General features: G+C 52.7%; 1 protein-coding gene across 1 annotated transcript; it reads right to left on the bottom strand.

Moving 5' to 3' along the window:
- Positions 1 to 13,914: 13,914 nt before the first annotated feature.
- LOC132388527 (ribonuclease inhibitor-like) lies at positions 13,915 to 24,854 on the bottom strand. The gene is made up of 4 exons (XM_059960893.1): positions 24,697 to 24,854; positions 14,665 to 14,751; positions 14,342 to 14,509; positions 13,915 to 14,177 (listed from the first exon to the last, which is right to left on the bottom strand). Exons 1-4 carry the CDS (start codon positions 24,843 to 24,845, stop codon positions 14,090 to 14,092), a joined length of 492 nt encoding a protein of 163 aa, XP_059816876.1. The 5' UTR covers positions 24,846 to 24,854; the 3' UTR covers positions 13,915 to 14,089.
- Between the last annotated feature and the right edge of the window lie 643 nt (positions 24,855 to 25,497).

The following is a 25,497-nucleotide window of genomic DNA, read 5'->3' as shown; positions in this document are numbered from 1 at the left end:
TTGGAGAGAAGGAGGCTGAGAGGAGACATGATTGCGGTGTACAAGATATTAAGAGGAATAGACAGAGTGGACACCCACCGCCTCTTCCCCAGGGCACCACTGCTCAGTACAAGAGGACATGGCTTTCAGGTAACGGGAGGGAAGTTCAAGGGGGATATGAGAGGAAGGTTTTTCACTCAGAGAGTGGTTGGTGCGTGGAATGGACAGCCTCAGTCAGTGATGGAGGCAGACACACTAGTGAAGTTTAAGAGACTACTAGACAGATATATGGAGGAATTTAAGATGGAGTGTTCTATGGGAGGCCGGGTTTGAGGGTCGGCACAACATTGTGGGCCGAAGGGCCTGTAATGTGCTGTCCTATTCTATGTTCTATGTTCTATGACCCCCATCAAAACTGGCCTTTGTCCTAATTGGAATCTCAATCCGAGGACTAGACCTGCCTTTTTCGCATATTATTATTATTATTGCAACTAATGGTATCGTAATTACTGGATGCAAGGAGTCCCTCTGCATCAACTTCCGTCACCAGCCCTGTCGTATTACCGAAAAGCAGATCAAGTCAGCACGCTCCCTCCTTGGAACTTCTGTGTTCTAATTAAGAAAGTTTCCCTAAATTCATCTGACAAACTCTGTCCCAGCTAGGTAGTTTACAAGTTGGGAGTCCCAATCAATTTGTGGAAAGTCAAAATCATCCGCTACCACGAACTTATTTTTTTCCAGAACACTCTGAGATCCCTCCCCCTAATTGTTCTAAATAAAGCGGACTGCCGGTTGACGGAGTGTGTGATGGGACGGTGAGGAGGGAGCTTAGCTCTGTGTCTGACCCCGGGAGTGTGTGACGGGACGGTGTGGAGGGAGATTCACGCTGTGCCTGACCCCGGGAGTGTGTGATGGGACGGTGCGGAAGGAGATTCACTCTGGGTCTGACCCCGGGAGTGTGTGATTGGACGGTGTGGAGGGAGATTCACTCGGTGTCTGAACCCGGGAGTGTGTGATGGGACGGTGTGCAGGGAGATTCACTCTGGGTCTGACCCCGGGAGTGTGTGATGGGACGGTGTGGAGGGAGATTCACTCTGTGTCTGACCCCGGGAGTGTGTGACGGGACGGTGTGGAGGGAGATTCACGCTGTGCCTGACCCCGGGAGTGTGTGATGGGACGGTGCGGAAGGAGATTCACTCTGGGTCTGACCCCGGGAGTGTGTGATTGGACGGTGTGGAGGGAGATTCACTCGGTGTCTGAACCCGGGAGTGTGTGATGGGACGGTGTGGAGGGAGATTCACTCTGGGTCTGACCCCGGGAGTGTGTGATGGGACGGTGTGGAGGGAGATTCACTCTGTGTCTGACCCCGGGAGTGTATGATGGGACGGTGTTGGGGGAGATTCACTGTGTCTGACCCCGGGAGTGTGTGATGGGACGGAGTGGAGGGAGATTCACTCTGTGTCTGACCCCGGGAGTGTGTGATGGGACGGAGTGGAGGGAGATTCACTCTGTGTCTGACCCCGGGAGTGTATGATGGGACGGTGTGGAGGGAGATTCACTGTGTCTGACCCCGGGAGTGTGTGATGGGACGGTGTGGAGGGAGATTCACTCTGTGTCTGTCACCGGGAGGGTGTGATTGGACGGGTGGAGGGAGACTCACTCTGTGTCTAAACCCGGGAGTGTGTGTTGGGACGGTGTGGGGGGAAATTCACTCTGTGTCTGACCCCTTTTTTTTTAATTACAAAATCCTTTATTACAAATATCGGTGCTATACAATATATACAAAACAGTGGCAAACACAATTACTGCACTACAAATAGACAATAGACATTACACCAGAATGTTGCCATCTCTATCCACGATGGCATTTACACCCCGCGGAGCCCAACGGTCTCGAAACTCCTCCAAGGCCACTGTGGACTGCGCGTGTTCCTTTTCAATAGTTACCCGAGCACGAACATAACCCCTAAACTTTGCCAGGCAGTCTGCCCGGGGAGATCCTCCCGCCACCCGTTTCCAAGACCCACGGATGGCGGATTTCGCCAGCCCCAGGAGCAAGTTGACTTGGACATCCTCATCCCTCCATGCCCCCTTCCTTACTGGATGACCATATATAAACACGGTGGGACTAAAATGCAGCCAGAAGGCGAGAAGCAGCCCACGCAAATATGCAAAAAGAGGCTGCAGCCTCACACACTCCATGTACATGTGGTACACGGTCTCCTCCAGCCCGCAGAAGTGGCATGTGGGTGGGAAGTCCATGTACAAACTGAAAAACTTATTGCAGGGCACTGCCCTATGCAATACCCTCCAGCCGAGATCCCCCAGGTGCATGGGAAGAACCACGGCGTAAAGGGACTTCCAGTGGGGACCCTCCTCACCTCTGGGTGGAAGGACTGACCGCCATGGCGTGTCGGGACGGTGTACAAGGGCAAGGAAGTGGAGTATGTGGATTAGCAGCCCATACAGATACCTCCTACTTGCAGCCCTGAATGGGACTGTGGGTATCGATGAGAGACGGCTCAAGTTGTGTGGACACGACTCCCGGAGAAGATTGCAGGGTCTGGGCCCGACCAGCAGCTCGGCCTGAGTCGGTCCACACAACTGAGCCGCACCGACAGCCACTGAGGTAGGGCAAGGGCCAGCCAGGACCCCGCCCTCCGCCTGAGGAGGCGATTCCCGGCCTGAGGCGACCATGTTCCAGACTCTCAGTAGGTCCTGATAGAAGCCGGGCAGACTCCGCAAAGCAGTACGGCTGACACCCGCCGGTGGTAGCCGCATGTCTTCATGAAGTCAGCAGCCCTTCCGGAGGAAGAAAGTCGCCAACACGTGCCACCTGGGAGGGTGCTCGGCGTACAGGAATCTCTGCAGAGTCCTGAGGCGGAGAGCTGCCAGCTGCGTTCGGACGCACACCAGCGACTGTTCGCCCTCTCCCACTGGGAGACTCAAGACCGCTGCAGAGACCCAGTGTTTCCTGTTGCCCCAGAAGAAGTCCACTAACTTCCTCTGTAGTCTTGCAACAAACGGGCAGGAGGGGCCAAGGTGACCATCCGATACCACAACATGGAGGCCACCAGCTGGTTTATGACCACAACCCTCCCTCCATAGGAAAGCACCCTGAGAAGGCCTGGCCAGCGCCCCAGCCGGGCCATGACTTTCATCTCCAGGTCCTGCCAGTTCGCCAGCCAGGTCTCCCCAGAAGGACTCAGGTAGACTCCCACATAGAGGAGACGCCTAGTACTCCACTCAAAAGCTCTCATCTCCTCCGGCAGGAAGTCCACCTGCCATTGACCCACTAAGAGTCCGGAACATTTCGCCCAGTTGATCCTGGCGGAGGATGCCGCCGAGAAAACGTCTTGGCACTCGCGCATCCTCCGCAGGTCATTGGGATCTGTCATCATGAGGAGTACATCATCGGCGTAGGCCGAGAGGACGACCTCCATGTCCGGTTCACGCAGAAACAGACCTGTCAGCCTTCGCCGTAGGAGGCTCAGGAATGGCTCGACACAGATCGCGTACAATTGACCGGACATGGGGCATCCCTGACGTACTCCTCTCCTGAAGGGAATGGGTGCTGCCAGTGATCCATTGACCTTAACGAGGCACTCTACGACAGAGTAGAGGAGCCGAACTCGGGCCACAAAGTCAAACGCCTTCTCCTGGTCAAGAGAAAGAAAGGCTGCCGGGGTCCCAGTCTCCTGGTACAGGTGGATCAGGTCCCGTACTAGGTGGACATTGTCCTGGATGGAGCGGCCCGGGACTGTGTAAGATTGGTCAGGATGAATCACCTGTCTCAGTACTGAACCAAGACGGTTGGCCATTGCCCAGGCGAAGATCTTGTAGTCCGCGCACAAGAGGGAGACCGGGCGCCAGTTCTTTAGCAGGCGAAGGTCTCCCTTCTTGGGCAGCAGGACCACGACAGCTCTCCGCCATGAGAGGGGCAATTCCCCGGTGGCTAGGCTCTCCCCTAGAACAAGGCTGTAATCGACCCCCAGGACATCCCAAAAAGCCTGATAAAACTCCACACTCAGACCATCTAAGCCAGGGGATTTACCCCTCCGGAGTTGCCGAAGGGCAGCAGACAGCTCCTCCCCAGTCAGGGAGGCGTCCAGACGCGCTGCGTCATCTTGGCTGACCTTTGGCAAATCTTCCCAGACCTCACTGCACGCCCCCGCATTTGACGGATCCGGTGAGAATAAGGACCGATAGAAAGTGCGGACTTCTTCGATAATTTCGTCAGGATCCGTGATGGAGGAGCCATCAGCAGCCAATAGCTCCACCAGCTGCTTTTGAACTCCCCGCCACTTCTCCAACGAGTAGAAGAAGGGTGAGCCGCGGTCCAAATCTTGCAGCATTTGGATCCGCGACCTCACATACGCACCTCGGGACTGCTGAAGCTGCAGATTCCGGAGTGCGTCCTTCTTCTCCTGGTATTCCTGCCACGTTTGATGGTCTCCACCGGTCGAACCAAGACGGGTCTCCAGGTCAAGCAACGCTCTCTCAAGCCGCTGAATCTCAGAGGCCCGCCTCTTTGTCGACCCCCTAGTGTACTCCCGACATAAAAACCGGATGTGGGCCTTGCCCACAACCCACCACAGCCGTAGGGAGCAGAACTCTCTCCGTCTCTCTCTCCAGGCGGCCCAGAACGCTCGGAATGAAACATGGAATCGGCTGTCCTCCAGCAGCCGGTTGTTAAAGTGCCTATACCCGGATCCCACCCGAGGGTGCAGAGGAGTAAATTCCATCCACACAAGGTGATGATCCGAGCACGACACCGGCCGCATGGAGGAAGCCGACACGCGGGAGACATAAGCCCGAGAGATATACAGGCGGTCTAACCGGGAACCCCCCTCTCTCGATCTTCTGGAGAAGGCGCTAGAGTCGGGGTGAAGATTCCGCCAGCTGTCCACCAAGTCAAAGGAGCCGACTAGCTCCTTTAACTTTTTCGCTGATGCCGGGTCGCGTTGGAGGCCCGAGCGGTCCTCCACCTCGAGGGTACAGTTAAAGTCTCCCCCGAGGACGACGCAGTCCCCCGGGTCGATGGAACTCAGCAAGTTGGACAGCTGACAGAATAGGCGCGTCTGCATCACCCCGCGTCTCGGAGCGTACACGTTGATAAAATGTAACGGTACACCATCCAGGCGCACAGCCAGGTGGAGCAGACGGCCGGGCACAACATCTTGGACTCCTACGATTTCTGGCCGGAAGGTTGGGGCCAACAGGATCGCCACCCCACTAGAGTTGGAGCTAAGGTGACTCATGTAGACCCCGCCCTGCCACTCCAGGAGCCAAGCGGACTCGTCCCCCGGGGTGGTATGGGTTTCCTGCAGGAAACTCACCGCGTATCTCCCGTCCCTGAGGACTGAGAGATTGTTATACCTGCGGAGAGAGCCCCTGCTACCGTTCACATTGAGACTAGCTATGGTAAGCTTCATGTCGGGAGCACACTAGGCCTCAGCACCAGAACCCTTCCCACTGAGAGCGATGGCGCCCTCAGCCGCACTCTCCCGAAGAAAACCGAGAATATCCTTCGCTTTCCGGGCCCGACTGCTACCATCGCTACCCTGTGACCCACCATCTCCCGAAGGAGCGAGGCTGCTTTTCATCCTGATGTCCCGCACCAGGTCATCCAGGAAGGATTTCAGCTGCCGCCTGTCATTCCCTGACACAGCATTCCTCTTCCCCTTCCCCTTCCGTCTGAGGATGACCCTCAGGGACTTCACCAGCCTCGGCATGCTAGGCCAGTGAAGCGAGGCTAGTTTAGGCCGATGCTTTGCACCAACGGAGGAGTGAATAAACTCTCTGATCTCCTCCACAGGTATCAATGGGGACTTCTCTGGAGGGGTGAGGATGTCCATTGTCTCGCTGTCAAATGAATCCCCCTCCAACCCCTCACTGCAGACAGATCCCCCATCTTCCCCCTGGTGTGGTGTATAAGGTGGCTGCCCCTGTAACCTACACTGCACAGTGGGTACCTCCCCCATACCTTCCCGCTCCACCGTCGCAGCAGTCTTACCCACAGTTGCGACGATGGAGGGAAAATCCCAAGGGACTCCCTGCAGGCCATTAGTTGATGGGGTCGGCATGCAGGTTACATCACCCTCCCCAGGAGACAGGCATGAAGGGGACCCCAGCAGCTCTGGCCCAATGGATTCACCGGCAGCCTGATGCTGACTGTGAGAGAGCCTGGTCTCCTCTCCACCTGTACTACTTAATACATTTGCCTCCAGGGAGGCGCTGACTGCTAAGTCCTGGGTGGAGGGCTCCAGGTCTGTTTTAGTTGTGCAAACAGGCCCAGCACTAGCTTCCTGCACAACCACACCACCCACCCCAGGACTGGTGTCTACATCTGGGGATTCAGGGTTAGACACAACTCCCACCTGGATCCCCACCCCTTTCTGGGACTCCCCCTCATCTGCATTCTCTGCTCTCTTGGGGGAACAATCCCATCTCCTCTTCAAGCCGGAGGAGCACACAGGTGCGGAATTCACCGACAGCGCGGTACTCTCCGCTCCTGTCGCCCCGTCCAACCGTACGCTTCCCCGAGTCTCCCCCTCCACCTCAGGGCAAATGGGCGTGAGCTCTGCGGTCTCGGGGGCCGACTTCTTCACGTGTTTCGACTTCTTCCTCGCTTTCTTGCCCCGCCCGGACTCCACCCCGTCCCTCGCCTGAACCTCCCCACACGTAGCCCCAGGATCACCCGCCTGAACCACAGGGGTAGGAGCAGACGTAGGAATAGGGGCAGGGTTAGAGACAGGGTCAGGGGCAGGAGCAGGGGTCGGCACAGGTGTAGGAGCAGGAATGGGATCAGGGGCAGAGTCAGCTGGGGCACTAGTTCCCGAAGTGGACTCTCTGGGTTTTCGGGTGCTAGGACAGTCCCTCCGAAAGTGCCCCACCTCCCGCACGCATGGCACCGTGGGCGCTCAGAGCTCCAATACACCTGATAATCTACCCCGCCGTGCCGGACAGTAAACCGGCCCTCAACTTCATCCTCCCGTTCCAGTTTCATGAATACCTGTCGCCGGAAAGAGATTACGGTCCGGAGGGTGCGCCTCCTGAATTTGTGCCTGATGGCAGTTATCTCTGACCGTACTTGCCCCAAGCGGGCCAATGCGGGAAGCAGGTCCTCGTTGGGGATGAAAGGCTGTACGTGACCGAGGACGATGCGTTGTGTGGGAGCTGTCACCAGCTGCATCTGTAAAAAGATGTTCTCCACCGTGATCCCTCTACTGAGGGCCCGATGCACCAACTCATCATTCCTCAGGTAAAACACCGCCTTCCCGAACTCCTTCTCAGCGGCCAAAACACCATCTCTCCCCAACAAGTCCTCCATGGCCTCCGCGCACTTTTCCAGGGTAGTTCCAGTTCACAAAATACATTGCACCCCGCGTTCAACTTTCACCGACCGAAACAGGGCGTTGTCCGAGGCCGGAGAGGCAGCCGCCTTTGCATAACTCCCCGAAGGCCTGCGACTCCCTGTAGACTGGTCCGGCATGTTACTTGTGTGTCCGAACCGAGAATGATACGGTGGTGCTGGTTATAAAGTCTCGGAGTGAGTTGAGTAACTGGCGGGAAAAGTTTGTACTCGACGGTACCTTGCTGGCCCAATGCCAGAAATTCCAACGCCAGGAAAGGCTCCGTGAGTCCTGTAGAAACTTCCAGGCCGTGAGAGGTCGAGACGTCCCAAACGACGGTTCGGCTCCAACACCGAACGAGAATCCTGACGATAGAGATGGAAGGAGGTTGCCCCGATGTCAGTGGGGACAAACAACGTCGTTTGCCTCCGGTTTTGGGAGCGAAACTGCTTCACGGCGAGTTGCCAGCCGCCACAGCAGACTGCTACGCAGTTCGAAGCCGTCAACGAACCCGGTCCAAACCGGCAGAAAAACTCCAAACGAAGCTTCCACGCTAAACCAGCCGCTCACTTTGAAGTTCAAGGGACGTTGGAAACCAATTTCCAAGCAATTCAAGACCTTCATAAAGTAGTTTTTCCCCGATTTCTCCCAGCGCAATCAGAACAGCTCCACGGCCATGGCGTGTCGGGACGGTGTACAAGGGCAAGGAAGTGGAGTATGTGGATTAGCAGCCCATACAGATACCTCCTACTTGCATCCCTGAATGGGACTGTGGGTATCGTTGAGAGACGGCTCAAGTTGTGCGGACACGGCTCCCGGAGAAGATTGCGGGGTCTGGGCCCGACCAGCAGCTCGGCCTGAGTCGGTCCACACAACTGAGCCGCACCGACAGCCACTGAGGTAGGGCAAGGGCCGGCCAGGACCCCGCCCTCCGCCTGAGGAGGGGATTCCCGGCCTGAGGCGACCATGTTCCAGACTCTCAGTAGGTCCTGATAGAAGCCGGGCAGACTCCGCAAAGCAGTACGGCTGACACCCGCCGGTGGTAGCCGCATGTCTTCATGAAGACAGCAGCCCCTCCGGAGGAAGAAAGTCGCCAGCACGTGCCACCTGGGAGGGTGCTCGGCGTACAGAAATCTCTGCAGAGTCCTGAGGCGGAGAGCCGCCAGCTGCGTTCGGACGCACACCAGCGACTGTCCGCCCTCTCCCACTGGGAGACTCAAGACCGCTGCAGAGACCCAGTGTTTCCTGTTGCCCCAGAAGAAGTCCACTAATTTCCTCTGCAGTCTTGCAACAAACGGGGCAGGAGGGGCCAAGGTGACCATCCGATACCACAACATGGAGGCCACCAGCTGGTTTATGACCACCACCCTGCCTCGATAGGAAAGCACCCTGAGAAGGCCTGACCAGCGCCCCAGCCGGGCCATGACTTTCATCTCCAGGTCCTGCCAGTTCGCCAGCCAGGTCTCCCCAGAAGGACTCAGGTAGACTCCCAGATAGAGGAGACGCCGGGTACTCCACTCAAAAGCTCTCATCTCCTCCGGCAGGGAGTCCACCTGCCATTGACCCACTAAGAGTCCGGAACATTTCGCCCAGTTGATCCTGGCGGAGGATGCTGCCGAGAAAATGTCTTGGCACTCGCGCATCCTCCGCAGGTCATTGGGATCTGTCATCATGAGGAGTACATCATCGGCGTAGGCCGAGAGGACGACCTCCATGTCCGGTTCACGCAGAACCAGACCTGTCAGCCTTCGCCGTAGGAGGCTCAGGAATGGCTAGACACAGATCGCGTACAATTGCCCGGACATGGGGCACCCCTGACGTACTCCTCTCCTGAAGGGAATGGGCGCTGCCAGTGATCCATTGACCTTAACAAGGCACTCTGCGGCAGAGTAGAGGAGCCGAACTCGGGCCACAAAGTGTGGTCCGAGCCCAAAGGCCTGCAGAGTGCCCACCAGGAAACTGTGGACTACCCGGTCAAACGCCTTCTCCTGGTCAAGAGAAAGAAACGCTGCCGGGGTCCCAGTCTCCTGGTACAGGTGGATCAGGTCCCGTACTAGGTGGACATTGCCCTGGATGGAGCGGCCCGGGACTGTGTTAGATTGGTCAGGATGAATCACCTGTCTCAGTACTGAACCAAGACGGTTGGCCATTGCCCGGGCGAAGATCCTGTTGTCCGCTCACAAGAGGGAGACCGGGCGCCAGTTCCGTAGCAGGCGAAGGTCTCCCTTCTTGAGCAGCAGGACCACGACAGCTCTCCGCCATGAGAGGGGCATTTCCCCGGTGGCTAGGCTCTCCCCTAGAACAAGGCTGTAATCGACTCTCAGGACATCCCAAAAAGCCTGATCAAACTCTACATTCAGACCATCTAAGCCAGGGGATTTACCCCTCCGGAGTTGCCGAAGGGCAGCAGACAGCTCCTCCCCAGTCAGGGAGACGTCCAGACGCGCTGCTTCATCAGGGCTGACCTTTGGCAAATCTCCCCAGACCTCACTGCACGCCCCCGCATTTGACGGATCCGGTGAGAATAAGGACCGATAGGATGAGCGGACTTAATTGATAATTTCGTCAGGATCCGTGATGGAGGAGCCATCAGCAGCCAGTAGCTCCACCAGCTGCTTTTGAACTCCCCGCCACTTCTCTAACGAGTAGAAGAAGGGTGAGCCGCGGTCCAAATCTTGCAGCATATGCACATATGCACCTCGGGACTGCTGGAGCTGGGTGCAGAGGAGTAAATTCCATCCACACGAGGTGATGATCTGAGCTCGACAAGGGCCGCATGGAGGACGCCGACACGTGGGAGACATCAGCCCGAGAGATATACAGGCGCACTATCCGGGAACCCCCCTCTCTAGCTCTTCTGGAGAAGGCGCTAGAGTCAGGGTGAAGATTCCGCCAGCTGTCCACCAAGTCAAAGGAGCCGACTAGCTCCTTTAACTTTTTCGCTGATGCCGGGTCGTGTTGGAGGCCCGAGCGGTCCTCCACCTCGAGGGTACAGTTGAAGTCTCCCCCGAGGACGACGCAGTCCCCCGGGTCGATGGAACTCAGCAAGGTGGACAGCTGACAAAATAGGCGCGTCTGCATCACCCCGCGCCTCGGACCGTACACGTTGATAAAATGTAACGGTACACCATCCAGGCGCACAGCCAGGTGGAGCAGACGGCCGGGCACAACATCTTGGACTCCTACGATTTCTGGCCGGAAGGTTGGTGCCAACAGGATCGCCACCCCACTAGAGTTGGAGCTAAGGTGACTCATGTAGACCCTGCCCTGCCACTCCAGGAGCCAAGCGGACTCGTCCCCCGGGGTTGTATGGGTTTCCTGCAGGAAACTCACCGCGTATCTCCCGTCCCTGAGGACTGAGAGATTGTTATACCTGCGGAGAGAGCCCCTGCTACCGTTCACATTGAGACTAGCTATGGTAAGCTTCATGTCGGGAGCACACTAGGCCTCAGCACCAGTACCCTTCCCACTGAGAGCGATGGCGCCCTCAGCCGCACTCTCCCGAAGAAAACCGAGAATATCCTTTGCTTTCCGGGCCCGACTGCTACCATCGCTACCCTGTGACCCACCATCTCCCGAAGGAGCGAGGCTGCTTTTCATCCTGATGTCCCGCACCAGGTCATCCAGGAAGGATTTCAGCTGCCGCCTGTCATTCCCTGACACAGCATTCCTCTTCCCCTTCCCCTTCCGTCTGAGGATGACCCTCAGGGACTTCACCAGCCTCGGCATGCTAGGCCAGCGAAGCGAGGCTAGTTTAGGCCGATGCTTTGCACCAACGGAGGAGTGAATAAACTCTCTGATCTCCTCCACAGGTATCAATGGGGACTTCTCTGGAGGGGTGAGGATGTCCATTGTCTCGCTGTCAAATGAATCCCCCTCCAACCCCTCACTGCAGACAGATCCCCCATCTTCCCCCTGGTGTGGTGTATAAGGTGGCTGCCCCTGTAACCTACACTGCACAGTGGGTACCTCCCCCATACCTTCCCGCTCCACCGTCGCAGCAGTCTTACCCACAGTTGCGACGATGGAGGGAAAATCCCAAGGGACTCCCTGCAGGCCATTAGTTGATGGGGTCGGCATGCAGGTTACATCACCCTCCCCAGGAGACAGGCATGAAGGGGACCCCAGCAGCTCTGGCCCAATGGATTCACCGGCAGCCTGATGCTGACTGTGAGAGAGCCTGGTCTCCTCTCCACCTGTACTACTTAATACATTTCCCTCCAGGGAGGCGCTGACTGCTAAGTCCTGGGTGGAGGGCTCCAGGTCTGTTTTAGGCGTGCAAACAGTCCCAGCACTAGCTTCCTGCACAACCACACCACCCACCCCAGGACTGGTGTCTACATCTGGGGATTCTGGGTTAGACACAACTCTCACCCGGATCCCCACCCCTTTCTGGGACTCCCCCTCATCTGCATTCTCTGCTCTCTTGGGGGAACAATCCCATCTCCTCTTCAAGCCAGAGGAGCATACAGGTGCGGAATTCACCGACAGCGCGGTACTCTCCGCTCCTATCGCCCCGTCCAACCGTACGCTTCCCCGAGCCTCCCTCTCCACCTCAGGGCAAATGGGCGTGAGCTCTGCGGTCTCGGGGGCCGACTTCTTCACGTGTTTCGACTTCTTCCTCGCTTTCTTGCCCCGCCCGGACTCCACCCCGTCCCTCGCCTGAACCTCCCCACACGTAGCCCCAGGATCACCCGTCTGAACCACAGGGGTAGGAGCAGACGTAGGAATAGGGGCAGGGTTAGAGACAGGGTCAGGGGCAGGAGCAGGGGTCGGCACAGGTGTTGGCGCAGGGATGGGATCAGGGGCAGAGGTAGCTGGGGCACAAGTTCCTGAAGTGGACTCCCTGGGTTTTCGGGTGCTAGGACAGTCCCTCCGAAAGTGCCCCACCTCCCCGCACGCATGGCACCTTGGGCGCTCAGAGCTCCAATACACCTGATAATCTACCCCCTCGTGCCGGAGAGTAAACCGGTCCTCAACTTCATCCTCCCTTTCCAGTTTCATGAATACCTGTCGCCGGAAAGTGATTACGGTCCGGAGGGTGCGCCTCCTGAATTTGTGCCTGATGGCAGTTATCTCTGACCGTACTTGCCCCAAGCGGGCCAATGCGGGAAGCAGGTCTTCGTTGGGGATGAAAGGCTGTACGTGACCGAGGACGATGCGTTGTGTGGGAGCTGTCTCTAGCTCCATCTGTAAAAAGATGTTCTCCACCGTGATCCCTCTACTGAGGGCCCGATGCACCAACTCATCATTCCTCAGGTAAAACACCGCCTTTCGAACTCCTTCTCAGCAGCCAAAACACCATCTCTCCCGAACATGTCCTCCATGGCCTCCGCGCACTTTTCCAGGGTAGTTCCAGTTCGCAAAATACATTGCACCCCACGTTCAACTTTCACCGTCCGAAACAGGGCGTTGTCCGAGGCCGGAGAGGCAGCCGCCTTTGCATAACTCCCCGCAGGCCTGCGACTCCCTGTAGACTGGTCCGGCATGTTACTTGTGTGTCCGAACCGAAAATGATACGGTGGTGCTGGTTATAAAGTCTCGGAGTGAGTTGAGTAACTGGCGGGAAAGGTTTGTACTCGACGGTACCTTGCTGGCCCAATGCCAGAGATTCACTCTGTGTCTGACACCGGGGGACAGGCGGGGGTCAATTTGCCAGAAATGGGCTTTGGTGGAGATGAGATCCGGGGCTCCAAGACTCTGCTTGTCCAACCTCCCTCAGCCTGGAGCTGAGACGCTACTGTGTCAGTGTGAGGAGCTCCGACACACTGTTGTAGTGCACAGGGTGTGGAGGGCAACAGAAACCTCAAATAAAACTCGAGTCCGACACAAGACAGGAAGATACAGTGGTTTATTGATTTTTTATGAGATATATCAATGAAACAATGTGTGAGCTGCTAACGTGCGGGAATAAATAATCTGCTGACAGTCACACACAATTAACTGACCGGCGACAAGGGGTGACCGGTTGAATAAAAATAATAATAATAATAATAATAATAATAATAATAATAATAATAATAATAATAATAATAATAATAATAATAATAATAATAATAATAATAATAATAATAATAATAATAATAATAATAATAATAATAATAATAATAATAATAATAATAATATTAACCAGTCCCGTTTCTCACCGTCACTCTGCATCGGGGAACTGATTATAAAATTATAAAACTGATTATAAAATCACACTTCAGGGCCGTGTCCGGGATCGCTGCAGATCCAGGGTCACTGCCGAGGGATTTGTCCATTTAACATCATTATATCGGCCAGGCTGCCGAATGCACCGTCCTCAGCAAAGGGGGCAAAAGGATTCTCTCCCGGGATCATCCCCCCCACCCCGGGACACCGGTGTCCCAGACTGAGCCCCGGACCCCGGGCTCTTCCTGTCCGGGTAATTCCCCGGGGAGTCACGTGGGGAGTCTCCAACACGCACTTCCGGCGGATGCTGCCTCGCCGGACAACAGGCGGAAACACGTCACTGCGGGACCGCTGCGAGCGACGCACACAGCGCGAGGCCCGAGCCGGTTCCGTTAAAACCGTTGGGAATCAGCCCCGGCGCGCGGCCGTTAAAGGTAAGGGCGGGATTTAAAGGGGAGGGCGGGGAGTCGGCCAAATGTCCCCATCCCGCGGGCGGGGATGTTCACACATTCAGATCCACCATCAGTCCGGGTCTGGGTTCCTGTAGAGATCTCAGTTCCTTCATCCCGGTCTCACTGAACCGATTCACCACATTCAGATGTTCACAGATCCACTCTCAGTCCGGGTCTGGGTTCCTGTAGAGATCTCAGTTCCTTCCCCCAGGTCTCACTGAACCGATTCCCCCCCAGCCTGAAACAGATGGGAGAATAAAGATGGAATAAACAGATTACACAACAGTGTCAGTAACAGGGGACCGGGGTTAATGTTCCAACAACACTCACAGACAAATATCACCAGAAATCCCGCGGATCCCCTGATATTTTATCACATTGAACATCAACACAAACACTCACCCGATCCACTTCAGACTCGGGAGGGTCAGTATGAGGCGGCGGAGAGCGGGGACAGATCGGTCTGTCAGCGAGTTTGATCCCAGGTTCAGCCCCGTCAGTGATGGGTTTGTACTGAGAGCGGAGACGAGATCCTCGGCACCAGAATCTGAGAGACCGACATTGATCAGCCTGGAGATGAGAGAGAATGAGGGTGAAGGACACAGAGAGACAGGAGACGGTACAAATCCCCAGTGTTTATCAGTAACACAATCACTGATCACATTGATGTTCAGTGTCAGACATCCAGCATCTGTAAACACAATCTCCCACAGTCTGGTACTTACTCCAGTGTCTGTATTTTACAATCCGGATTCCACAGAGCCGCAGACACCAGTTTCACTCCTGAATCTCCCAGTTTATTATTGTTCAGTCTAAACAGAAAGAGACAGATTGATGAACATAATGATTAGAACCGTGGGTCTGAGGGCATTTCTCTCACATTAATTCACTGATCGTAGTTACCATCACTGTCAATGTCCCTCACTGCCCAGCTCCAATGAATTCACCGAATGTCAGTAATTTCGTCTGTCGGTGTGACCCTGTAAATTCCACATATTCTCTCTCATTCCCTAATGGTTAGAAAAGTGTTCCTGACGTGAGACAGTCGGAAAGGGCAGGGGTGAAGGGGAGAAGTCAAACAGTGAGGAAGATTTGAGAATCGGGAAATGTCGATGGGAGATGGAGGAAGAGACATCACCTAAGGTAAAGGATGGAAAGACACAGAAGGAAGCGGATGTGGAAGAGAGATCCCAGTAGAGGAGGGGGATGAGGAAGAGAAATCCCACAGGAGGAATGGGGATGGGGAAGAGAGATCCCACAGGAGGAAGGGGGATGAGGAAGAGAGATCCCACAGGAGGAATGGGGATGGGGAAGAGAGATCCCACAGGAGGAAGGGAGATGGGGAATACAGGTCCCACAGGAGGAAGGGGGATGGGGGAGAGAGATACCACAGTAAGAAGGGGGATGGGGAAAAGATCCCACCGGAGGAAGGGGGATGGGGAAGAGATATCCTTACGGAGGAAGGGGGAATGGGGAAGAGAGATCCCGCAGGTGGAAGTGGGATGGACAGGAGAGATCCCACAGGAGGAAGGGGGATGGGGAAGAAAGATTATGCAGGAGGAATGGGGATGACTAGGAGAGATAGCTCATAAATATTGAGGGACGAGAAAGAGAGATCCCACGGGAAAAGGGGGTTGGGAAAAGAAGAACCACTGGAGGAGGCATGGGGAAGAAAGATCCCAGAGGTGGAAGGGGGATGGGGTAGAGCTATCCCACAGAAGGAAGTCAGATTGTCAACTGATCCCAATGGGAGAAGGCAGATGGGGAAGAGAGATCCCATGGGAAGAAGGGGTTTGGGAAAGAGAGAACCCACAGGAGGAAAGAATGGGGAAGAGTTATCTTACAGTAGGAATTTGATGAGGAAATGTGATCCCACAGGATAATGTGAATAGGGAAGTTAGATCCCATAGGTGGGTGGGGAATAGGAAGAGAGATCCCACAGGAGGAAGTGAATGTAGAAGAGAGATTCCACAGGAGAAGGGGAATGGGGAAGAGAGATCCCACTGGAGGAAGGAGCATGGGGAAGTGAGATCCGACCGGAAGAAGGGGCATAGGAGCAGAGGACTCACAGGAGGAAAGGTAGGGGATTGTGAACCGAGGCCCAACAGCAGGAAGCGGGATGCGGAAGAGAAATACCTCAGGATGATTGTGTATGGAAAAGACAGATCCCACAGGAAGTGGGGTGATGGGAACAGAGGCCCCACAGGAAGAAGGGGGATGGGGAAGGGAGATCCCACAGAAGGAAGGCGGAGTGGGAACAGAGAGCGCAGAGGATGAATGGGGACGGGAAAGTGAGATCTCACAGGTGAATTGCTACCCGTGCCACGTGCTAGTGAGGCTAGAAATAATGCAGCTAAATACGTGGATGAGGGGATGCTGCATGAGGGAGGGCTTCATGTTTCTGGACAAGTGGGCTTTGTTCCAGGGGAGGTGGGACCAGTTCGAATTGGACAGTTTGCACCTGAACTGGAGGGTGACTATCATCCTTGCCGGTAGGTTAGCAAGTTCGGTTCCGGGGGTTTTAAACAAGGTTGCAACGGGAAGGGGTAGAGTGTTAGAGCAGATAGTGAGGTGGAGGAGGATAATGGTCATGCGAGGACTGCCTGTATAGACAGATCTCAATGGTTTGTACGTGAAAGAAATGTTCTCAGGTGCATCTATTTCAATGCAAGGAGTATAGTGTGTAAGGCAGATGAGTTTAGGGCGTGGATTGGCACATTGATGATTTCAACATTATTGCTATTAGTAAGACTTGGTTTGCAGGAGGGGCAGGACTGGCAGCTTCATGTTCCGAGGTTACGTTGTTTCAGACGTGATAGAGGGGGGGGGATGAAAGGGGGAGGAGTGGCATTACTAGTCAGGGGAATCTCACAGCTGTGTGCAGACGGGACAGCCCGGAGGGCTCGTCTACAGATGCCGTACGGGAAAGCTGTGACCACACTAATAGGGTATTATTATATACGGCCCAATCGGAGGAGCAAGTCTGTTGAGAGTTAGCACACCAATGTAAGAAACAGAAAGTTGTAATCGTAGGGGATTTTAACTTCCCACGTATTGACTGGTACTCCCACTCTGTGAAAGGGTTAGATGGCGTGGAGTTTGTCAAATGTGTTCAGGAACGTTTTCTAAATCAATATATTGAGGGTGCAGTACCTGATCTCCTATTAGGAAATCAGACAGGTCTGGTGACTAAAGTATGTGAAAGCGAACCTTTTGGGTCCAGTGACCATAATGTCATTAGTTTCAAGATAATTATGGATAAGGATAGAACTGGTCCACCAGTTAAGGTTCTGAATTGGAGAAGGGCCAATTTTGTGGAAATGAGAGAGGGTCTGGGAAGAGTGGATTGGGATAAGTTGTTTTCTGGCAGTGATGTTTTCAGTAAGTGGAGTTACTGAACTGCGCTTACATACTGAGTTTGCATGTTCCTGCCAGGATTAAAGGCAAAGTTAACAGGGATAGGGAACCTTGTTTTTCAAGGGATATTGGCGATCTGGTTAAGCAGGTGTTTAGCAGGTACAGGCAACAGGAAACAAATGAGATACTTGAAGAGTATAGAGAATCTAAAGGAATACTAAAGAAGGAAATCAGGAAGGCAAAAAGAAGACATGAGGATGGGTTGGCAGATAATGTGAAGGTAAGCCCAAGGGTTTCTACAATTATATTAAGAGTAAAAGGATAGTAAAGGACAAAATTGGTCCCCTAGAAGATCAGATTGGTTGTCTACGTGGTCTATGTGTGGAGCATCACGAGATGGGGAAGGTCTTAAACCGTTTTTTTTGCGTCAGTGTCTACTTAGGAAACTGGCATAGCGGATATGGAATTAAAGGAAACAAACAGTAGCGTCATGGAACGCGGCCAGTGAGTGAGTGGGAGTGGAAATTTGAGGCTTTGACTCGAGAGATTCTGGCAGTTTTGGCAATTGGACTGTGCAAATCAAGACAATGAAGATTTGAATAGCTCAGACTCAGCAGAAAGCAGCTGATTGACCAAGCAGTTTGAAAAGCTCGAACAAATAAATAGAGGGGTAGCTCAAGCTGAGCGGCCCGTGGAAAGCGGCCAGTGAGTGAGTGGAGATTTGAGGCTTTGACAGGTCTTTACAATGCCTCCTGAGACGTTGATGTGCCTCTCCTGTGAGATGAGGCAGTCTTGGGTGAATTCCCCTCTCCCGCAGAGTCACATCTGCCAGAAGTGCTTGCGGCTGGGCGATCTGGAAGACCGTGTGAGGAATCTGGAGCAGCAGCTGGATGACCTTCGACTCATAAGGGAGAATGAGGCTGCCATAGATGAGAGCTACAGGGAGGTAGTCACACCTAGGCTGCCGGAAGCAGGTCGTTGGGTGACAGTCAGAGGGGGGAAAGCGAAGTTGAGTGGACAGGTAGTGCAGAGCACCTCTGTAGCCATTCCCATGAATAATAAGTTCACCGTCCTGGATACTGTTGGTGAGGACGACCGACCAGGTGTGAGCCACGGTGGCAGGGCCTCTGTCACTGAGTCTGACCCTGTGGTGCAGAAGGGTGGGACGGAGTGGAGGAGAGCTGTCGTCATTGGAGACTCTAAAGTCAGGGGAGCAGAGAGGAGATTTTGTGGACGTGAGAAGGAAACACGCATGGTTTGTTGCCTCCCGGGTACCAGGGTCCGGGTTGTCTCTGACAGGGTGCATGACATCCTGGTACGAGAGGGAAAGCAACCAGAAGTCGTGATACATGTTGGGACCAACGACATAGGCAGGAAGAGGGATGAGGTCCTGAAGTGTGAGTTTCGGGAACTAGGCAGAAGGCCGAAGAAGAGGACCTCAAGGGTGGTGTTCTCAGGATTGTTGCCAGTACTACGTGATAGTGAGGGTAAGAATTGGATGAGATGGCAGTTGAATGCGTGGCTGAGGAGTTGCTGCAGGGGATGGGGTTTTAGATTTTTGGACAACTGGGATCTCTTCTGGGGAAGGTGGGACCTGTTGCACCTGAACTCGAGGGGGAGCAATATCCTTGCTGGTAGGTTTGCTAGCATGTTTCGGGAGGGTTTAAACTAATTTGCAAGGGGGATGGGACCCAGAACGATAGAGCAGTAAAGAAACTGCATGGAGTAAAGCCAGATCTGACTCACAGAGAGGCTTTGAGGAAAGAGCAGCAGAATAAAGGGTATAAAGGCAGTAAGGTAGAAGGGCTAAAGTGTGTGTACTTCAATGCAAGGAGCATGAGGAACAAAGGTGATGAACTGAGAGCTTGGATACTTATATGGAATTATGATGTAGTGGCCATTACGGAGACTTAGCTGACACCAGGACAGGAATGGATTCTCAATATTTCTGGATTTAAGTGCTTTCAAAGGGATAGAGAGGGTGGAAAGGGGAGGATGGGTGGCATTACTGGTCAGGGATACTATTACAGCTACAGAAAGGGTGGATAACGTAGCAGAGATGCCGAGGAGCAGATTGGGAGGCAGATTTTGGAAAGGTGCAAAAATAACAGGGTTGTTATCATGGGTGATTTTAACTTCCCTAATATTGATTGGCACTTGATTAGTTCCAAGGGATTAGATGGGGCAGAGTTTGTTAAGTGTGTCCTGGATGGATTCCTGTCTCAGTAGTTGACAAGCCGGCTAGGGGGAATGCCATACTCGATCTAGTATTATGTAACGAAACGGGTCAGTTCACGATCTGTCAGTGGGTGAGCATCTGGGGGATAGTGATCACTGTTCCCTGACCTTTAGCATTATCATGGAAAATGATCGAATCAGAGAGGACAGGAACATTTTTAATTGGGGAAGGGCAAATTATGAGGCTATAAGACTAGAACTTGCGAGTGTGAATTGGGATGATATTTTTGCAGGGAAATGTACTATGGACATGTGGTCGATGTTCAATGATTTCTTGCAGGATGTTAGGGATTAATTTGTCCAGCTGAGGAAGATAAAGTATGGTAGGGTGAAGGAATCATGGGTGACAAGTGAAGTGGAAAATCTAGTCAGCTGGAAGAAGGCAGCGTACATCAGGTTTAGGAAGCAAGGGTCAGATGGGTCTATTGAGGAATATAGGGTAGCAAGAAAGGAGCTTAAGAAGGGGCTGAGAAGAGCAAGAAGGGGGCATGAGAAGGCCTTGGTGAGTAAGGAAAAGGAAAACCCCAATGCATTCTTCAATTATGTGAGGAACAATAGGATGACAGGAATGATGGTAGGACCGATTAGAGATAAAAGTGGGAAGATGTGCCTGGAGGCTGTGGAAGTGAACGAGGTCCTCAATGAATACTTCTCTTCGGTATTCACCAATGAGAGGGAACTTGATGATGGTGTGGACAATATGAGTGAGGTTGATGTTCTGGAGCATGTTGATATTAAGGGAGAGGAGGTGTTGGAGTTGTTGGGACGGATAAGTCCCCGGGGCCTGCCGGAATATTCCCCAGGCTGCTCCACGAGGTAAGGGAAGAGATTGCTGAACCTCTGGCTAGGATATTTATGTTCTCGTTGTCCAGGGGAATGGTACGGGAGGATTGGAGGGAGCCGAATGCTGTCCCCTTGTTCAAAAAAGGTAGTAGCGATCATCCAGGTAACTATAGACCAGTGAGCCTTACATCTGTGGTGGGAAAACTGTTGGAAAAGATTCTTAGAGATAGGATCTATGGGCATTCAGAGTATCATGGTCTGATCAGGGACAGTCAGCATGGCTTTGTGAAGGGCAGATCGTACCTAAAAAGACTGATAGAGATCTTTGAGGAGGTGACCAGATATATAGATGAGGGCAGTGCGTGGATGCGATCTACAAGGATTTTAGTAAGGCATTTGTCAAGGTTCCACACGGTAGGCTTAATTAAAAACTCAGAATGTATTGGATCCAGAGAGGCTTCGACAGTTGGATTAAGAATTGGCTTGCCTGCAGAAGGCAGATGGTCATGGTGAAGGTAGAACATTCAGATTGGAGGGTTGTAACTAGTGGTGTCCCGTAAGGATCTGTTCTGGGACCTCTACTTTTTGTGATTTTTATTTACGACATGGATGTGGGGGTAGAAGGGTGGGTTGGCAAGTTTGCAGATGACACAAAGGTTGGTGGTGTTGTAGATAGTATAGAGGATTGTCAAAGGTTGCAGAGAGACATTGATAGGATGCAGAAGTGGGCTGAGAAGTGGCAGATGGAGTTCAACCCGGAGAAGTGTGAGGTTGCACATTTTGGAAGGACAAACTCCAAGACAGAGTGCAAAGTAAATGGCAGGAGACATGGCAGTGTGGAGGAGCAGAGGGATCAGGGGATACATGTCCACAGATCCCTGAAAGTTGCCTCACAGGTAGATAGGGTAGTTAAGAAAGTTTATGGGGTGTTAGCTTTCATAAGTCGAGGGATAGAGTTTAAGAGATGCGATGTAATGATGCAGCTCTATAAAACTTCATTTAGGCCACACTTGTATTGCGTCCAGTTCTGATCGCCTCAATATAGGAAGGATGTGGAAGCATTGGAAAGATTACAGAGGAGATTTACCAGGATTCTGCCTTGTTTAGAGAGTATGTATTATGATCAGAGATGAAGGGAGATAGGGCTTTACTCTTTGGAAAGAAGGCGATTGAGAGGAGACATGATAGAGGTGTACAAGATATTAAGAGGAATAGACAGAGTGGACAGCCAGCGCCTCTTCCCCAGGGCACCACTGCTCGGTACAAGAGGACATGGTTTTGTTAAGGGGAGGGAAGTTCAAGTGGGATATTAGAGGAAGGTCTTTCAGTCAGAGAGTGGTTGGTGCGTGGAATGCACTGCCTGAGTCAGTGGTGGAGGCAGATACACTAGTGAAGTTTAAAAGACTACTACACAGGCATATGAAGGAATTTAAGGTGGTGGGTTATATGGGAGGCAGGGTTTGAGGGTTGGCACAACATTGTGGGCCGAAGGGCCTGTAATGTGCTGCACTATTCTATGTTTTATGGAACATATAGAGATTTAAGAGGAGGAGGTGCTTAATACCTTACAGCAAATAAAGGTAAATAAATCCCTCAGGCCTGACATGACATTTTCTCGGTCCTTTTGAGAGACTGGTGTAGAAATTGCAGGGGTCCTGGCAGTAATATATGAAATGTCCTTCACCACGGGTGCGGTGCCGGAGGATTAGAGGGTAGCTCATGATCTTCCGTTGTTTGAAAGAGGCTCCAAAAGTGCACCAGGTAATTACAGGCCAGTGAGCCTGACATCGGTATTAGGTAAATTATTGGAAGGTTTTCTGAGAGATCGGATATACAAGGATCTGTACAACCAAGGGCTGACCAAAGATAGTCAGCATGGCTTTGTTCATGGCAGATCGTGTTTCATGAATCCTGTAGTGTTTTTCGATGAGGTTACCAAGAACGCACATGAAATAAATGTTGTGGATGTTGTCTACATGAACGTTAGTAAGGCTTTTGACAAGGTCCCACATGGGAGGTTAGCTCAGAAGGTTCAGACAGTAGGTATCCATGGAGAGTTTGTAGATTGGATTCGAATTGGCTGTGTGGGAGAAGACAGAGAGTGTTAGTGGATCATTGCTTCTCAGACTGGAGGCCTGTGACTAGTGGTGTGTCTCAGGGATCTGTGCTGGGACCAGTGTTGCTTGTTGTCTATATCAATGATCTAGATGATAGTGTGATAAATTGGATCAGCAAGTTTGCTGATGACACTAAGAATGGAGGCGTTGCGGACAGCGAGGAAGGCTTTCAAAGCTTGCAGAGGGATCTGGACCAACTGGCAACATGGGCCAGAAAATGGCAGATGGAATTTAATGCAGACAAGTGTGAGGTGTTCCATTTTGTAAGGACAAATCAAGGTAGGACATAGACAGTAAATGGTAGGACACTGAGGAGGGCGCAGGAAGAAAGGGATCTGGGAGTTCAGATACATAATTCCCTGAAAGTGGCGTCACTGGGAGACAGGGTTGTAAAGAAGTCTTTTGGCATCCGGGCATTCAGAAATCAAAGTTGAGTATAGGAGTTGGAATGTTATGGTGAGTTTGTAAAAGACATTGGTGAGACCAAATTTGGATTATTCTGTGCAGTTCTGGTCACTGAACTATAGGACCGATATCGGTAAGACTGAAAGTGTGCAGAAAAGATCTGCGAGGATGTTGCCGGCTCTTCAGGAGTTGAGTTACAAGGAAAGATTGAACAGGATAGGACTTTAATCCTTGGAGTGCAGAAGAATGAGGGGAGATTTGATAGAAGTTTACACAATTACGAGGGGTATAGACAGGGTAGATGCGAATGGGCTCTTTCCACACGGATTAGGAGAGATAAATTACAAAAGGACTTTGTTTCAGGGCGAAAGGGGAAAGGTTTAGGGGGAACGTCCTCACTCAGAGAGTTGTGAGAATGCGGAACGTGCTGCCATCTGATGTGGAAAATGCGGACACACTGTTAGGTTTTAAGAATAAATCTGATAGATGCATGAATGGGAGAGGTCTGGAGGGTTATTGTCTGGGTGCAGGTCAATGGGACTAGCGGAATAAAGTATTGGCACAGAGCAGAATGGCCGAATGGCTTGTTTTCTGTGCTGTAGTGTTCTATGATTTTACAATTCTATGAAGGAATATGGGGAGGTCAGTTCCCACAGGAAGAAGGGGGATGGGGAAGAGAGATCCCACAGCAGGAAGGCGGATGTGGAAATGAGATCCCACAGGAGTATGGGGGATGGGGGTGAGATCCCACAGGCGGAAGGCGGCTGTGGAAATGAGATCCAATAGGCTGATGGGGTATGGGGAAAGGAGATCTGAAAGGAGAAAGGGGGATGAGAAGGGATACCACTGGAGGGAAGGGAATGGGAAGAGAGAACCTACAGGAGGAAGAGGAATGTGCAAGAGAGATCCCACGGGAAGAAGGGGGATGGCGAGCGAGATCCCACAGGAGGAAGCGGGATGGGGAAGAGAGATCCGACAGGAGGGAGGGGAATGGGAAATTGTGAACCCACAGGATGAAGGGGGTTTGCGAAGAGAGATCCCAGAGGCGGATGGGGGATGGGGAAGAAAGATCCCACGGGAAGAAGGGGAATGGGGAAGAGAGAACCCACAGGAGGAAGGGGAATGGGGAAGAAAGATCCCGCAGGAAGGGGGGTGGGGAAAAGACATTCCACTGGAGGATGAGGAAAGGGTAATAGAGAGCCCACAGGAGGAATGGGGATGGGGACAAGATCCCTAAGAATCGAAGGGGGATTGGGATAAGAGGTCCCACAGGAGGATTCTAAGGGTAAACGATAATCCTACAAGACGAGAGGATGTAGAGAACTTTTGTACGCGTGTGTTGGGTCTGAACAGAGACCCAGAGGAGATGCGGCCTCGCTCTCTGTGTATCTGGTACTGAGCAAAGTCACACACTATCAAGGGCAGGGGAGGACAATCTCACAATGGTATTTCTTTCCTTCTCACTGGGACAGTCTGCAGACGGTCTCTTGTCCCTCACCGGGAAGGGGGTGTGAACTTCTGACCCACCTGCTGCAGTCAGCGTCGGTCTGGGTGTCAGTAACAGTGAGAAGGAACATTGTCAATGGACGTGTCACAGGCAGCAGGAAACACGGCCATTCCTGTGATTTACTACCATTAAACCAATGGTCGTTGTTCACTGATCTGATGAAGTCTCCAACATCCCTTCACAAGGAACCACAGAACCCTCCTGTCCTTGGGGAATTGCTGACCGATCCCCTGGGCATTTGTCACAATTCTTCACAATCTGATTTATCACAGTTTAACCCAAATCTCTTTACATCGAAATGACACAATAGAACAGTTTCACAGTTCCGAGTGAGAGATAAATCAAGTTACCTCAACTCCTGGCACTTGTGCAGCCCGGGTCCCAGCCGCTGGATTCCTTCACACTGAATGTGGCAGTCCTGCAGGTTGAGGTGTTTTATTGTATCACAGAGTCCGATGGCATGAGACAGGACCGCGCAGTCAATCAGGGTCAGTGTCATTCCACAGAATGAAAGTGTTTCCATAGTTCCAAGTGTTTCTTGAGCCAGACCACGATTCTGAGACTCAAACAGGTAGTGTAATGTGTTCAGGAGGCTCCTTTTACCAGCTTCACTCCATGTGTTTCCACTCTGGCATTTAACCTCCTCCTTCACCCAGTCAATCACCCAGCAGGTTGTTTCTTGATGAAATGGACCCAGAAACTCCTCCAGGCCCCGAGCTGACATTGGGGAGGAGAGACCAGCAACAAAACGGAGAAATACCTCAAATCGCCCATCTGTCATGCTGTGGGCATCAGTGAGGAAATTCAGGATATCCCCGGGATGTGGATTCAGGAATTGTGCGACTGCAGCTACAAACTCTTGGATGGTGAGGTGCGGGAATGTGTACACCACGCTCCAGGCAGAATCCTCTCTCTCCAAAAGCTCCATCAGGAACCCGGACAGGAACTGGGAAGGTTGAAGATTGTACTTGATCAAATCTCCATCTGTAAACACAATCTTCTTCTCGGACACTCCTCTGAATGCCATCTGACCAACCCTGAGTAACACATCACGGGGTCTCTCAATCTCACGGCCGTGGTTTTTCAGGATGTTGTAAATATAGTAGGAGTACAGTTGGGTGATGGTCTTGGGAACTCGCTGTGGGTCCTTG

This window comes from Hypanus sabinus, unplaced genomic scaffold (assembly GCF_030144855.1).
Source record: "Hypanus sabinus isolate sHypSab1 unplaced genomic scaffold, sHypSab1.hap1 scaffold_340, whole genome shotgun sequence".
Classification (NCBI taxonomy): Eukaryota; Metazoa; Chordata; class Chondrichthyes; order Myliobatiformes; family Dasyatidae; genus Hypanus; species Hypanus sabinus.
This window is presented reverse-complemented; position numbering and strand designations above follow the sequence as displayed.